General features: G+C 49.1%; 1 protein-coding gene across 1 annotated transcript in view; it reads left to right on the top strand.

Annotated features, from left to right (window-relative positions):
- Window positions 1-260: 260 nt before the first annotated feature.
- ARMC9 (armadillo repeat containing 9) overlaps window positions 261-12,366 on the top strand; it is a 176,751-nt gene continuing 164,645 nt past the window's right edge. The window contains exons 1-5 of the mRNA XM_006893542.1: window positions 261-364; window positions 4,565-4,649; window positions 7,814-7,939; window positions 8,651-8,821; window positions 10,989-11,144. Coding sequence (XP_006893604.1) covers window positions 4,599-4,649; window positions 7,814-7,939; window positions 8,651-8,821; window positions 10,989-11,144 — 504 coding nt within the window. The 5' untranslated portion in view covers window positions 261-364; window positions 4,565-4,598. The remainder of the gene's footprint in view (window positions 365-4,564; window positions 4,650-7,813; window positions 7,940-8,650; window positions 8,822-10,988; window positions 11,145-12,366) is intronic.

Here is a 12,366-nt window from a genome sequence, read left to right as displayed (position 1 = left end):
CGGACCCCGACCTCAGGGAATGACCATCGGCGGCAGCGCCGGACCCCGACTTCAGGGAATGACCATCGGAGGCAGGGCCGGACCCCGACCTCAGGCAATGATCATCGGCGGCAGGGCCGGACCCCGATTTCAGGGAATGACCACGGGAAGCAGAGGGAGGGCGGCGGCAAGGCCGGAACCGACTTCAGTTCTTGCTTCCGCCGCCAGGAGGCGTGGCCACGCCAGCCTCCCAGGATGCGCCGCGCCGGCCTCGCCGCACACGATTGGCTGTTCCTGCCCACGTGACCCCGGGCGGCGGCGGCGGTTGCCGGGGTGACGGCTGTAGAGGTGGCGGCCCCGCGGAGAGCGTGCGGCCGGACTGCAGGTAAGCGTGTCCCCCGCCTCCCCGAGGCTCCCGTCCTTGTTCCCGGGGTCCCCCAGTTTCCCTGGATCGCGCCCCCTGGCCGGTCCCGCTGGCTCCGAGCGGGGAGGAGCAGCGATGTGGCCCGAGGGCCGAGCCTCTGCCCACCTCTCGCCCCAGAGAAAAACCCCGATGAGCCCTCTCCTGCCCACGCCCCACGTCGGCCTGCAGTTTAAGGTCCTTATTCTGGCGTGGGCCCCAAGTGGCCCCCTGGGGTCGTCCATCCTTAAGGCTCCTTCATTGCATCCCGAGAAAGCCTTTGCCGCAGAGTGCCAGGCTGGGAGAGGGACGCCAGCTTGTCCCGCTGGGAGTGGGCTGGTGGCCAGTTAGATCCCTTCCCCAAGTGCCCATCGGCCTCCTCCCGGTGAAGTCCAGAGTTCCTGCGGTCTGGATACTAACAGGATGCGTGGCGCGTTAATTCGTATTCAGGACAAGTCCTCTTCATCCCACCAGCTTGCAGACTCTTTAATTTCTCTAGCAGAGAGCTGCATAAGTTGTCGCTGGAAGCCCCACTCGTGGCCTAAGTGTTTCTCGAGTTCCGCGTAGAAGAAAGCTGTGACTTTTAAACCTGAGTGCGCATGACTATCGGCTGAGGAGCTTGTTGATAATGAAGAGATCTTGGCAGCGCCCGTGCCACGGTTTTCAGTAAAACCTAGACCAGAGAACCTTTTGACCAACATCCGTGGTGACGGATTCTGGTGACCTAAACTTGAGGGGAAATAATGCTCATGTGTGATTAAGATCCGTCTGGATTTATATTGCAACCTTGCACGTACTGAGTGCTGAGGACGTTGGGAGAGTGTCAAGCTCCCTGAGCCTCATCTGCAAATTATATTCACTGATTTCTTGCTGTTTACCCTTGAGTTGGAACTGACCTATAGCTGATCGACCCTCCAGTCTGTTCCCAGAGGCAGATAATCGCTGGGAGGAGATTGCCCATCTTTCAAACCAAGTGTTGGTAGCACAATTCTTTTTTTTTTTCTTCTTTGATTAATTTCAATGAAAGTTTACAGAGACTTTGGATTTCCAGTCATTCATTATTGCACTTTTCTCCCTGCCCACCCCTTCCCACCAATTCACTCTTCTCCTTGGAAAGTAAAATAAAAACTCTTTCATTGTTATGCAGTCCCTCCTCCCAAGTCCACTTCACTGTGCAGCCTTCGTTCTGGACTCCTGTCATGACAATAATACCCAATCATATATCCCTTTTAAACAGTTCTCCCTCATCTGTTTCAATGTAGTATACATCATTCCTCCCCTGCTTCTCTGCCTTCCCTCAACCCAGATGTCAGTCCCATTTTACAAGAGTGGCCCTATGCAGTATTTGTCCTTTTATGACTGAGATATTTCACTCAACATAATGTTATCTAGGGTCATCCACTTTGCACACTGTTGCATGAGTGCCTTGTTTTTCAGTGCTGCATAGTATTCCATTGTGTGAATATACCACAGCTCCTCTATCCATTCGGGTAGCACAATTCTTGATCAGTAGGCCACTGGAGCTCCCTACTCTCTGCTTAAGTTGCTCCTGTGAACTCTAATCGTGAAGCATTTTGCCCGTTGCCTGGTATTTAATAAACTAAATGATGTCTTATAGAAGAGTCATCATGCGTGGTTAAGTCATTATGTGTCATTGACTTGATTCTGAATCCTAGCAATTCTCTCGGGCGCTGTAGTGTTTCCTGGACCCCTTTGAATTTCCTCTTAGGAAATCTGTATGCCTCTTAGGATTCCTAGCTGTCGAAATCCTTCCGGGAGCAAACCACTGGGTCTTTTCACTCGCTGGTGGATTTGGACAAAAGAACTCTGAGACAGCAGCCCAGTATTTCACTGTTTTTACAGCAGGGCTCCTTTGGCAACACACAGGGTCAATGAAAATGAGGGAGACCCTCATTAAGTTGAGATGGGTGGGCGCAGTGGACTCCGACATCCCAGTGATGATGAAGATGGTACAGCATGGTGAGTGCTTTGTTCTCTTAGACACAAGAGCTTCTTGCATTGCAGCTGACTCAGCTGTGGCTAGCAGCCACATGACAGTGTAAAGGTTGTAGCCACATTTTGAAATTTGTAAGAATATCAGAGATACCCAGTGTGACTCAGCTTCACTGACAGGTAATGAGTCTTACTTAAGTGATAGACAGTGGAGACTTGTGAGGAGGTGAGGTTTATGAAATGCAGAGTGTAGTCTGACCAAGAAAGGAGGATGGATGTTTTAGGCAGAGAAGACAATAGGTGCAAAAGGCCCGGGTGTGTGTGTGTGTGTGTGTGTGAGAGAGAGAGAGAGTGAGTGAGGAGCGTGGGTTCTCAAATACAGCCTCATTGTCTCAGCCTTCAAACGTACTATTCCTGTGCTTAGTTCATTTATCCATCAGAGGCTGTGGTTGTTGGTCTTGTCCACCAGGCTCTCTTCTAGGCCCTGGGGATACTGAAATTTGAACATAGTCCCTGCCCATGGTGGTAGGTTTAGCAGTAGGGAGCTCTGGTGGTCTGCTGGTAGGGAGTTGTGCTGCCAACCCAAAGGCAGGTGATTCGAATCGGATCAGCTGCCCTGAAGGAAAAAGCCAGGCAGTCTCCTCACATGTAGTTTTATAGCCTCTGAAAACCTACTGAAGAGTCACCTATGAGTCAGTTCTGACTGTTTCACATAACAAGAACAACAACAACAACGACAGGTGTAATAGTCGGAGTAGAAACCACTGGTATTCCAGAGGAAAGAGGGTGTTCTCAGTGGGGAAGCCTGCGGAAGACTTCCCGAAGAGATCAAGTCTAGACTAGATCTGAGGGATGACTTGAATTTACCCAGGAGGTGAGTCAAGGACATCAAACAGAGGCCTTAGAATCATGAAAGAGCGGGTTACACAGGGGAATGGCAGGAGTTCACTCTCAGTGGGGCCCAGCATGGAGGAGGGGTGCACAGGAGCAGACAGAAGCGGGGGGAGGAAATTGGTCCAGAGAGGAGCTGGAGAGGTGGCCGTCCATGCCGATGCTAGCTGGATTTCTCCCCAACCTGGTTTCCCTGGCAGGCCTGGAGGTGGTGGGTGGGGTGGATGGTAATGTCCTCCTTGTTCCTCGTTACTGTTTCCAGGCCACCTCCCCCTTCTTCCAGGCTCCCACTCCTCTGAGGGATGTGCCTGAGCCTGTCCCACCTTGATGCAGTCACCTCCTGAGCCCATGCTGGTTTCTCTGGAGGGTTTAGCACCTGGCTCACGTCTGCCCTTCCGCCCCTGCTGCTCATTTACAGAGATTCCAGAATCCTGGCTGTCCCGTTTTCTTCATTCTTCCCAAGTACTTACTACTCTTAGTACTGGCAGCGTTCCTGTATCCTTCTCACCCACCCACTCCCATCATCATGTTCTTAGTCGATTCCACAGTGGCCCTACATGACAGAGTAGAACTGATCATAATGTTTCCCAGACTGAACTCTTGGTGGGAGCAGAGTGGTAGGTCTTCATTTGAACCCGATAGTAAATTCAAACCATCTTCCTTCTGGTCAGTAGCCGAGTTCTTAACTATTCTTCCACCCAGGCTCCTTCCTATGTGCATGAAACAGACACCCAGAAACCTTGTTGTAGGTCCCACTCACAGTGATGCTCTAGGGCAGAGCTGCTTCCTGGGTTCCAAGGCTGGATCTGTATGGAAGCTGACACCACATCTTTCTTCCCTGGAGTGACTAGTGGGTTTGAACTGCTGACCTTTCTGTTAGCAGCTGAATGCTTTAATACCTGTGCCATGAGGCCTTCTTCTAATGGTCATGTTGTTGTTAAGTGCCATTGAATTGCTCCCGACTTGTAGTGACCTTGTGTACAGTGAACAAAACATGGCCTGGTCTTGTCCCTGCCTCACAGTCATTGCCTTGTTTTGAGCCCATTGTACAGCGATTGTGTCAGTCTGCCTTGTGTGTATCTTACGCCTTTTCACAGACCCTCTACTTTATCAGGCACTGTGTCCAGAATCATAATTGCATGTGTCCATCCCCTCCCTGACCTCACAGTGTTCTGTCTTTCCAGCTCCCTGTCGTAGGCCACTTTAAGTAGGTCTTAATTAAGAGGTTCCAGAATAAGGAGTAGCTGTGTTTGGAGACCATTATTCTGCCAACTACAGTCACCTTGTGTGATTTCACAGATGATTGAAGAAAAGTTTTTGTCTAATTTTTTTCTTTCAGAGATTTTTGCTGTGAGAATTACAGTAACCCTTCATCATGGGAGACGTTTTGGCTCATGAATCCGAATTACTTGGACTCGTAAGAGAGGTAGGTCCATTATACACACATGAGTCACATAGAAAGGGATCTGAAAATGCAATGTTTGTCGTTTAAAACAGTGAATTCCATAGTGCCTGGCGTGTTTATTCTGTGGCTGTGCTGGAGTTATTTATCTGTTTTCTATTAAATAATTGTCTATGTGTTTATCTTTTCATAAATGGATTTCTTAAGACCACTTTTGAAAAAATACTGCTTTAAAAATACAATTCCAAATTCTTGTGGAGTCCACATTTTGGAGTACTGGAGGTTGGATGAATCCCTAAAACCTCTGGCTTAAAGCAATACTTCTACCTTAAATGAAAAATATCCCCTGGCAGTGGTTTAGCCTTATTAGGAAAGGATGTCTGCACTGAGCATCGCGCTCTTTTAAGAACTGTGTATCTGGGCTCCCAGCTCTGGTGGTTCAGCTAAAGTGCTTGGCTGCTAACTGAAAGGTCTGCAGTTTGAGCCCACCCACAATTCCAGCAGAAGGATGCCGCTGTCTGTTTCACGGTAGCCGTCTGTAACCTGGGAAACTCTGAGGCAGTTCTCTCTGCTCTATCAGGTCTATTATTGTGAACCTTCTTGAGGGAGCTCTGGTGGCCTAGTGGGAAGGACCAACCCCATGGACACAGTTCAAGTCCACCAGCTGCTCTGCAGGAAAAAGACGGGCAGTCTCCTCCTGTGAAATTTACTGGTGGACTGGCTCCAGAAACCCATTGGAGGGTCAGCTATGAGTCGATTCTGACTTGATGTCACACGACAATGACTGCTTGTTGCCAGTGAGCGTGGCTCTGGGATCAAACTGACAACAGCAACTTGAAAGATCAGAGGCAACTTCAGGGCGGCACGTTTACATTAGTCACGGAAGAGCGGCTCAGACAGGAGTGGGGGGTGGTGGTCACTGTCACTAAACTGTATGTGTGGAAGTGATTGAACTGGCATGTGCTCTGCTGTGCATTATCTCAACCATAAAAAAGGGATGAAATGCATTATTTGAAAATAAGTGGAAAAATGAGAAAAGTAAGGGGATTAAAACTTGAGTCGGCCCAGAAGAGTTGAGGGTGAATTCCCCTGCTTCACTCTGCAGTAACTGCTGGTAGTGGTGTAATGGCTGTCTTTGCAAACTTCTCTGTCAGTCTTCAAAATCTCATCGCCCCTTTACAGAAGGGGAGAGCCCCTGCCCACCACCTTGTCGCTGGCCTGTTCCCTGGCGGCACTGACACGGCCCACATAGCCTCCTGCAGGTGCCTTGAGTTTTTTGATTGTGGTTTGAAGGTTTAGAGAACATACAGATTTTCCACTTAGCCTTTGGTGGATAGTTTGTTTTATGACATTAATTCCAGTCCCCACACCGGCCACACCGCTCCCGCTGTCCCCTCTGCGACTGGCCTCTCTGCAGTGACGTTCCACTGATCATCCCCTTACTGTCTCTTGCCTCTCCCCTCATCCGTCTGCATGCTGCTCGCTTTTCAGTGTGTGGAAGAAGGTAACTGAGTGATCGTGTCATGACTTAGAGAACTCGGTACACGAGACCGTCTGCTTCTGCAGATTTCTGGCACTGGGGACCCTGTGGGATGGTTCGTTTCAGCCCACGGGGTCCCTTTGAATCACCGTTGACCAGACAGCAGTGAGTCGGCGGTGGGCAGCTCTCGGCTGTGGCTGGGCAGGTGTGCCCTGGGTGTGCTTGCTGGCTCTTTGCGGCTTTTGCCATGCAGCCGGCGTGTAGCTGGTGCTGAATTATCAGCTGCTGCCATCTTCCTGCTAAATGAGCCATACACCGGACATCGAGGGTGAAGCAGCCACGTGCAAAGACTGCTCCGGAATGTGCTGGCGCGATCAAGAATAGTCTTTGAAAAAATCATTTTTAAAAGTAAACCCAGCAGAACATACACACATTCAGCGGCTCTGGTTATGTCCTTGTGTTGTGTCCACAATCTCCCCACCTTTCTGAACTGCTCTCTCTCTCCTGTGCCTCTTCGTTCACGTAAACCTTCTGCCCCTCAGGTTCCCATCTGACCTTGCTGTGCTCCCTCCTGATTAGATGGATCTTAAAAGAGCAGAGTGCTCAAGGCAGACGTTCTTTACCAAATAAACGCAGCTGTTAGCTGGTCTTGGGGAGCCCTGGGTGTGTGGTGCTTAACCACGCAGCTGCTCCGCAGGAAGAGACGTGGCTGGCAGTTTCCCTGAGATTACAACCTTGGGAACGTAGGGCCGGTTCTGCTGTGGCCTGTGGGTCCCAGTGTGACAGGAAATGGGTCTCAGGCAGGCAGGAAGTGGGTCTCAGTGAGGCAGGAATGACTCCGTGGCAGTCGATAGAGGTAGTATTTGGTTTTAAGACACCCCCAGGGTATGTTTTTGCTTTCGGTTTTAAAGGCGTCTTAGGACACAGCTTCATCGAGCCTAAAGTGATCCAGAAACTCCAGTGAATAAACTCACAAAGCCTCCCCAGCACAGGCTGTAGGTCAGGCAGGGAACTGTCCAGTTAGGGACTGTCACACGGGGAGACACACCCTCAGGAGCGAGGAAGGAGGTGGGTACACACTGCTCTGCTGGGTTCATTTTGCAGAACATGGTGGTGGGGAGCCTTCAGGGGCCTGGGGATCCTTCGTACTGGGCTCTGGCTGGACGTCACTTGTGACTTTGCCCATCTTGGGGGAAATGATCTTCTAAGAGATGAGGTGATTGTTTAACATTGTATTGTGGTTTGGGTAAAACAGGACGGAGCAAATGAGTTTCGACTCATCAGCATGTTCACATTTTGTTTCTTGACCTTGATTGCAGTCCTCACAGGATGGATACTGTAACACTTCTAATCCCCTGTTTCCAGGAACCAATTCCCAGCTAGACCAAAGCTGTCAGGCTCATGGACCCTTTTGAGGCCGCTGCTTACACCATTTTATTTCTATTAAGTTTTCTAATGAATCATGGAGCACACATTTTCCTTATGGAAACAGATTTCTTGTCTACATCCTGCCTCCCTGGGCGCTCAGCAGACGACTTGGCACAGTTGAGGTTGGATCCCTCACGGCTCTGCTTCTCCACCGCGCTTCACCGAGCGGCGCCTGTCCGTTACAGATGGGCGAGAATGTGCTGCTACGGGAGGACAGCATAGACTATTGCTCTGCTGATGCTGGAAACAGGGAAAAATACCTTTTCTGTTCTTCTCACAGTATTTAGATTTTGCCGAATTTGAAGACACTTTGAAAACGTTTTCAAAAGAGTGCAAAATCAAAGGGAAGCCCTTGTCTAAGAGAGCAGGCGGGTCTCTCCGAGATGCCACGTTGCTGGTGATCCAGGTGAGACTTGTCTTCTTTTGGGGTTGCTGTAGATGCTCCAGCCTGTCCGTTGGAGAACGTTGGGGTTCCTCCTGGGACCAGTTCACAGTTACTCTGAGGTCGCCTGGCTGTTTGCAGACAAACCAGTAATGCCATCTTTGAACCTCTGCTCCTGACCCAGGAGACTTGCGGAACCATCAGGCCTGCTAGGTCCATTCACGAGACAGAAGGAAAAGGGAGTCAGTCCTCAGGGCTTGGGACCAGACAGACGTCATCCCCTCCTGGCGAGTTGTAGTTTGTTTGGGGCAAGAGGAAGTTCGTGATGAAGAGAATCAGTCTCTCCCTCACGGGCAGGTCCCCCCGCCCCCGGGTTTTAGCAGCTGGGTCTCTGAGTCAGCGAGCCCCAAGGGTGATAAGAGTGTGGTTACGTGCTTGTGGGGTCTCTGGCCTCATGTGCAGCCTAAGCCTGAGCTTTTCCAGCTCAGAAATGTTCCATCTCTTCTCTCTACAAACAGGGAAGCAGGTGGGCAAGCTCGGCCTGAGGGGCTTGGTGCCTCCTGGGAGGTCTGCTGCGCTGCCCCCACCTCCTGGGTGAGGGACCCTGACAGGAAGCGCAGGTCCCTCCCACCGACTCCATGGGCATTTGAGAGACCGGAGGGTTGTGAGGATTTGGGGAGTTGGAAGAACAGGCATCTCTTACACCTGGGGTTCAGTTGGCTGTCTTTTCCACAGAAGGCTCTCATTGCTGCATTTGACAGTGGAGACCAGAAGGAGTTCTTCAGTCACTGGGAGGAGCACATTCCTGGCTCCATTCGAGATGGGGACTCCCTGGCCCAGAAGTTGGAATTCTATCTTCACATCCACTTTGCCATCTATCTTCTGAAACACTCCTCAGGGAGGCCTGTAGGTGCACCTTGACCTTGGGGTTGGTGTGACTGTTATGTGGGGGGTTGTGTGTGTGTGTGTGTGTGTGTGTGTGTTAGTGGGTTCACCTCAACCTTGGAGCTGATGTGACTGCTATGTGAGGGGGGTGAGATGAGAGGAGGTTTGCCTTCCAGATGTAGGCATCTGCATATTAAGGAATGATTATCTGACTCATTCCCACTAGCTAATTTTCTTACTTCACAATTTAATGATTTCTGTATTGAAATCGTCATTGAATACTTTAGGTTTTCTTATGGTCATTGGAAATATAATTTTTTTTTTGAGGCTATATAATACCTCAAGTTTTTGGAACCTCAGCAAAGTTTGTTTTTTGTGGTGTTATTTATTTTGACAACTTCATACAGACAGATAAGCCAAAGAGGATACATATTCAGACTGCTTATTAAATCATATGTTGTTGTCATGTGCCGTCGAGTCCCCTGCGACTCATAGCGACCCTGTGTACAACAGCCCTAAACCCTGCTCTGTCCTGTGCCAATCTCACTGTCTGCAACACAGCTATCCCAATTACCCCAGTCACTGAATCAGTCTGCCTCATAGAGGGTCTTCCTCTCTGCTGCTGTGTACAAATTAGATGATATACTACAATATAAATTTGAACTGAAATGTAACAGTGGGAAAAGGATATGTCGATTTGTTGAAGTCCATTTGACGGATAAGTTGAGTTTGGCGTCCTCCGTCTTTTCCTGGGGGCTGAGACACAAGAGAGGAGGGAGCTGAGCCTCGAGGCTGCCCTCCTAAGAGTGAATCCTTGGGCGCAGAGGAAACAGAATGGATGAAGAGTCCCTTGGGAGTAGAGCCAGCTAACACTGTTGACTTCTTCATGCCTTAGCTACTGCCCTTGGACCTGTCTTCATGTATCTGGATACATTTTAATGTCGGAGAGTGAAGGGTGGGGAGAAAGTGGAGTGACCAACATTCCAGGTGCATTGTGGGGGTCAGTTTTGAAGGATTTTCCCACAAGAGTATTTACCCAGATGGGTGAGATCATGGGAGCTTTTAGTTTGCATTTATTTCTATTCCCAATTTTTCCATTTTGATATTAAAAAAAATTTTCATGGAGTCAATTCCTGCCATAGTGATCATATATAGGGACCAAGTAGCCACAGTCATCACCTGTAGGGACTGAAGAGCTGCAGGTGGAATTGAACTCCTGATCTTTCGGTTAATAGCCATATGCTTTATTGTTCTGTCACTGGGCTTCTTTGAAGAAAAGTTGGCAGATTTTTTCTAAACCCTGTGGTCAAACGAGGGCTAGTAAAGAAGACACCAGATTAAAATGTGAGTAGCTCAGCTCATCTGATTTACTCGTTGAGACCTGAGAGGAGAGCCTGGGAGGAGAATGGGTTTGTCCGAGGTGATGCACGAAACTTACTGATAATTCCTGATGAGTTTAATGAAGGAAAGAAGTAATGATACGGAAACTTCTATTTCCAAAAACCACTAAAATTCTGCCAGATCACTTCTGGGAAACTTCCCTGACTTGGAGCTGATTTGACAATGACTGAGGCAGTCAAGGACGTGCAGACAGATCGATCCGCATGTAGCTGTATCTGAGAGGTGGAAATGGCGTGCATGTCTAATAATTAATAACTCACAGTCGCACACAAGCTATGAGAGACCACAAGATTTTGTTCTGCCATTAAAGATAATGCTTATAAAGAATTTTAAGGGTGTGAGCAAATAATAAAGCGAAAAGAGCATCATATCTCGAGATGCAGATAGTCCTTGCTATTATGGAGAACATTCCATCAGGGTTTGAGATTTGAAGTGACGTTAGAGTGAACGGAGACATTCCTGCCAGAGAAACCAAAACCAAATTAGTCACATCGCCGTCCAGCTTCCCGCTCAAGGTGGCCCTGCAGGACAGTCATCTGCCCCAGTGAGGTCCCTCCACTGTGGTCTTGATGGGAGTGGACCACGTTCCCCTCCTCCTGGGGGGCGGCTGGTGGGTTCCAGGCCCCACAGATTGGTTGGCATCTGGGCTCTTCGTCACTGTGCCACCAGGGCTCCTTCCCAGTGGGGACGATGTGGGTGATGGAGGTTGTCAGCGTGTTGACTCAGCTGCTGCTTCTCTCAGACCAGTTGAACAGGCACCTGAAACAAGCCTCTCCCTCCCTCGCAGGACAGAGAGTTGCTGGACGAAAGGATGTCTTACTTCAAAACCTACCTGGAGACCAGAGGGGCAGCCCTGAGCCAGACCACGGAGTTTCTGCCTTACTACGCGCTTCCTTTTGTCCCCAACCCGATGGTCCACCCCTCATTTAGAGAGCTCTTCCAGGTGAGTGGCAGCCTCAGTCTCCCGTCCCAGGTCCAGTGCGAGGGGGCAGTTCACTCTGTACACACTGGTGATTCCGGAGTGATGCTTCCAGAACCCCAAACAGCTGTGTTACATTTAAAAATATAAAGGCCGTTCCACTGGCAGACAGGAAGCACTGGTGGCCTAGTGGTTGAAACTGCGCTGCAATCCCCAAGGCACACAGTTCAAAGCCACCAGCTGCTCCGTGGGAGAAGGACGGGCAGTCTCCTGGGTGATTAACTAACTGCCTCAGAAAACCCAGCAGAGGGTTGGCAATGGGTTGGTTCCGACTTGATGGTACACAGGAACAGCTATCAGACAAAAAGGTCACATAACCACTGATACAAACTCTGCGTTCTGCAAATGAAGGAATTATGACAAAAAAGGAGTTGCTTTTCTAAGACAGTACGGCAAGTCTGGCTTTCTGTCTTGTCAACTTCTTTTGGATACTCGATAGTCAAGTATCCGGCAGACCTGAGAAATGTTCTCATTCCGAAAGCTAAAATCACAGAACAACAGTGAACAACAAAGAAAAGGAGAGAGAATCAATCGCCTAGTTTTTGGTTTGTTTTTTTTTTATTTCTAGTTTCATCTCTGCCGTTATATTATCATTGTAATTATTTGCTTCATGAGACAGGTCATTACATAGGAACTGTAGCCTCGGGTAGTGAGCAGCAGAGCCATCCAGCTGGCTGATGGCCTGTCGCAGGTCAGGCTGTGTAGTTCACTGTGTGTCTTGAGAAGCCTTCACTTCTGTTGGCCAACAGTCCTTTCCTGAGATTTTTTTTGTCTGAGCACACAGAGCCTTGAGCTGTGACCCACGTTATAAAATTATAACACAGTGCCAGGAAGTTATAAAATCTTAACAAATAGGAGACCTTTCTGCTTGCCTGGCTGTATTTTTTCCAAAAATCAGACAGCATACTGGAATTACAGCATGGGGTGGGGGTGTGGAGGAATAGATGGAGGAGAGTCCGTATGTGGAGGCGAGGGGGTGGGGAGACTGGCAGAATCTAAGAGGACAGGCCACTCTCAGTTCTGAAACTTCTTGGTTTGGATGGAAGATATCTTTGTATGAAGACTTGGAAGAAAATTGCTGTGAGAAAAGTCATTGTGGTCACTCTTTTTTTTTATTATTATTATTAAATTTTATTAGTTTTAATGAACATTTACAGGGATTTTGGGTTTTCATTCCTTCATTGCT

This window comes from Elephantulus edwardii, unplaced genomic scaffold (assembly GCF_000299155.1).
Source record: "Elephantulus edwardii isolate Elephantulus edwardi_28Jun2011 unplaced genomic scaffold, EleEdw1.0 scaffold00127, whole genome shotgun sequence".
NCBI classification, from domain to species: Eukaryota; Metazoa; Chordata; class Mammalia; order Macroscelidea; family Macroscelididae; genus Elephantulus; species Elephantulus edwardii.
The sequence above is the reverse complement of the archived record's forward strand: the minus strand, read 5'-3'. Positions and strand labels throughout refer to the sequence as shown.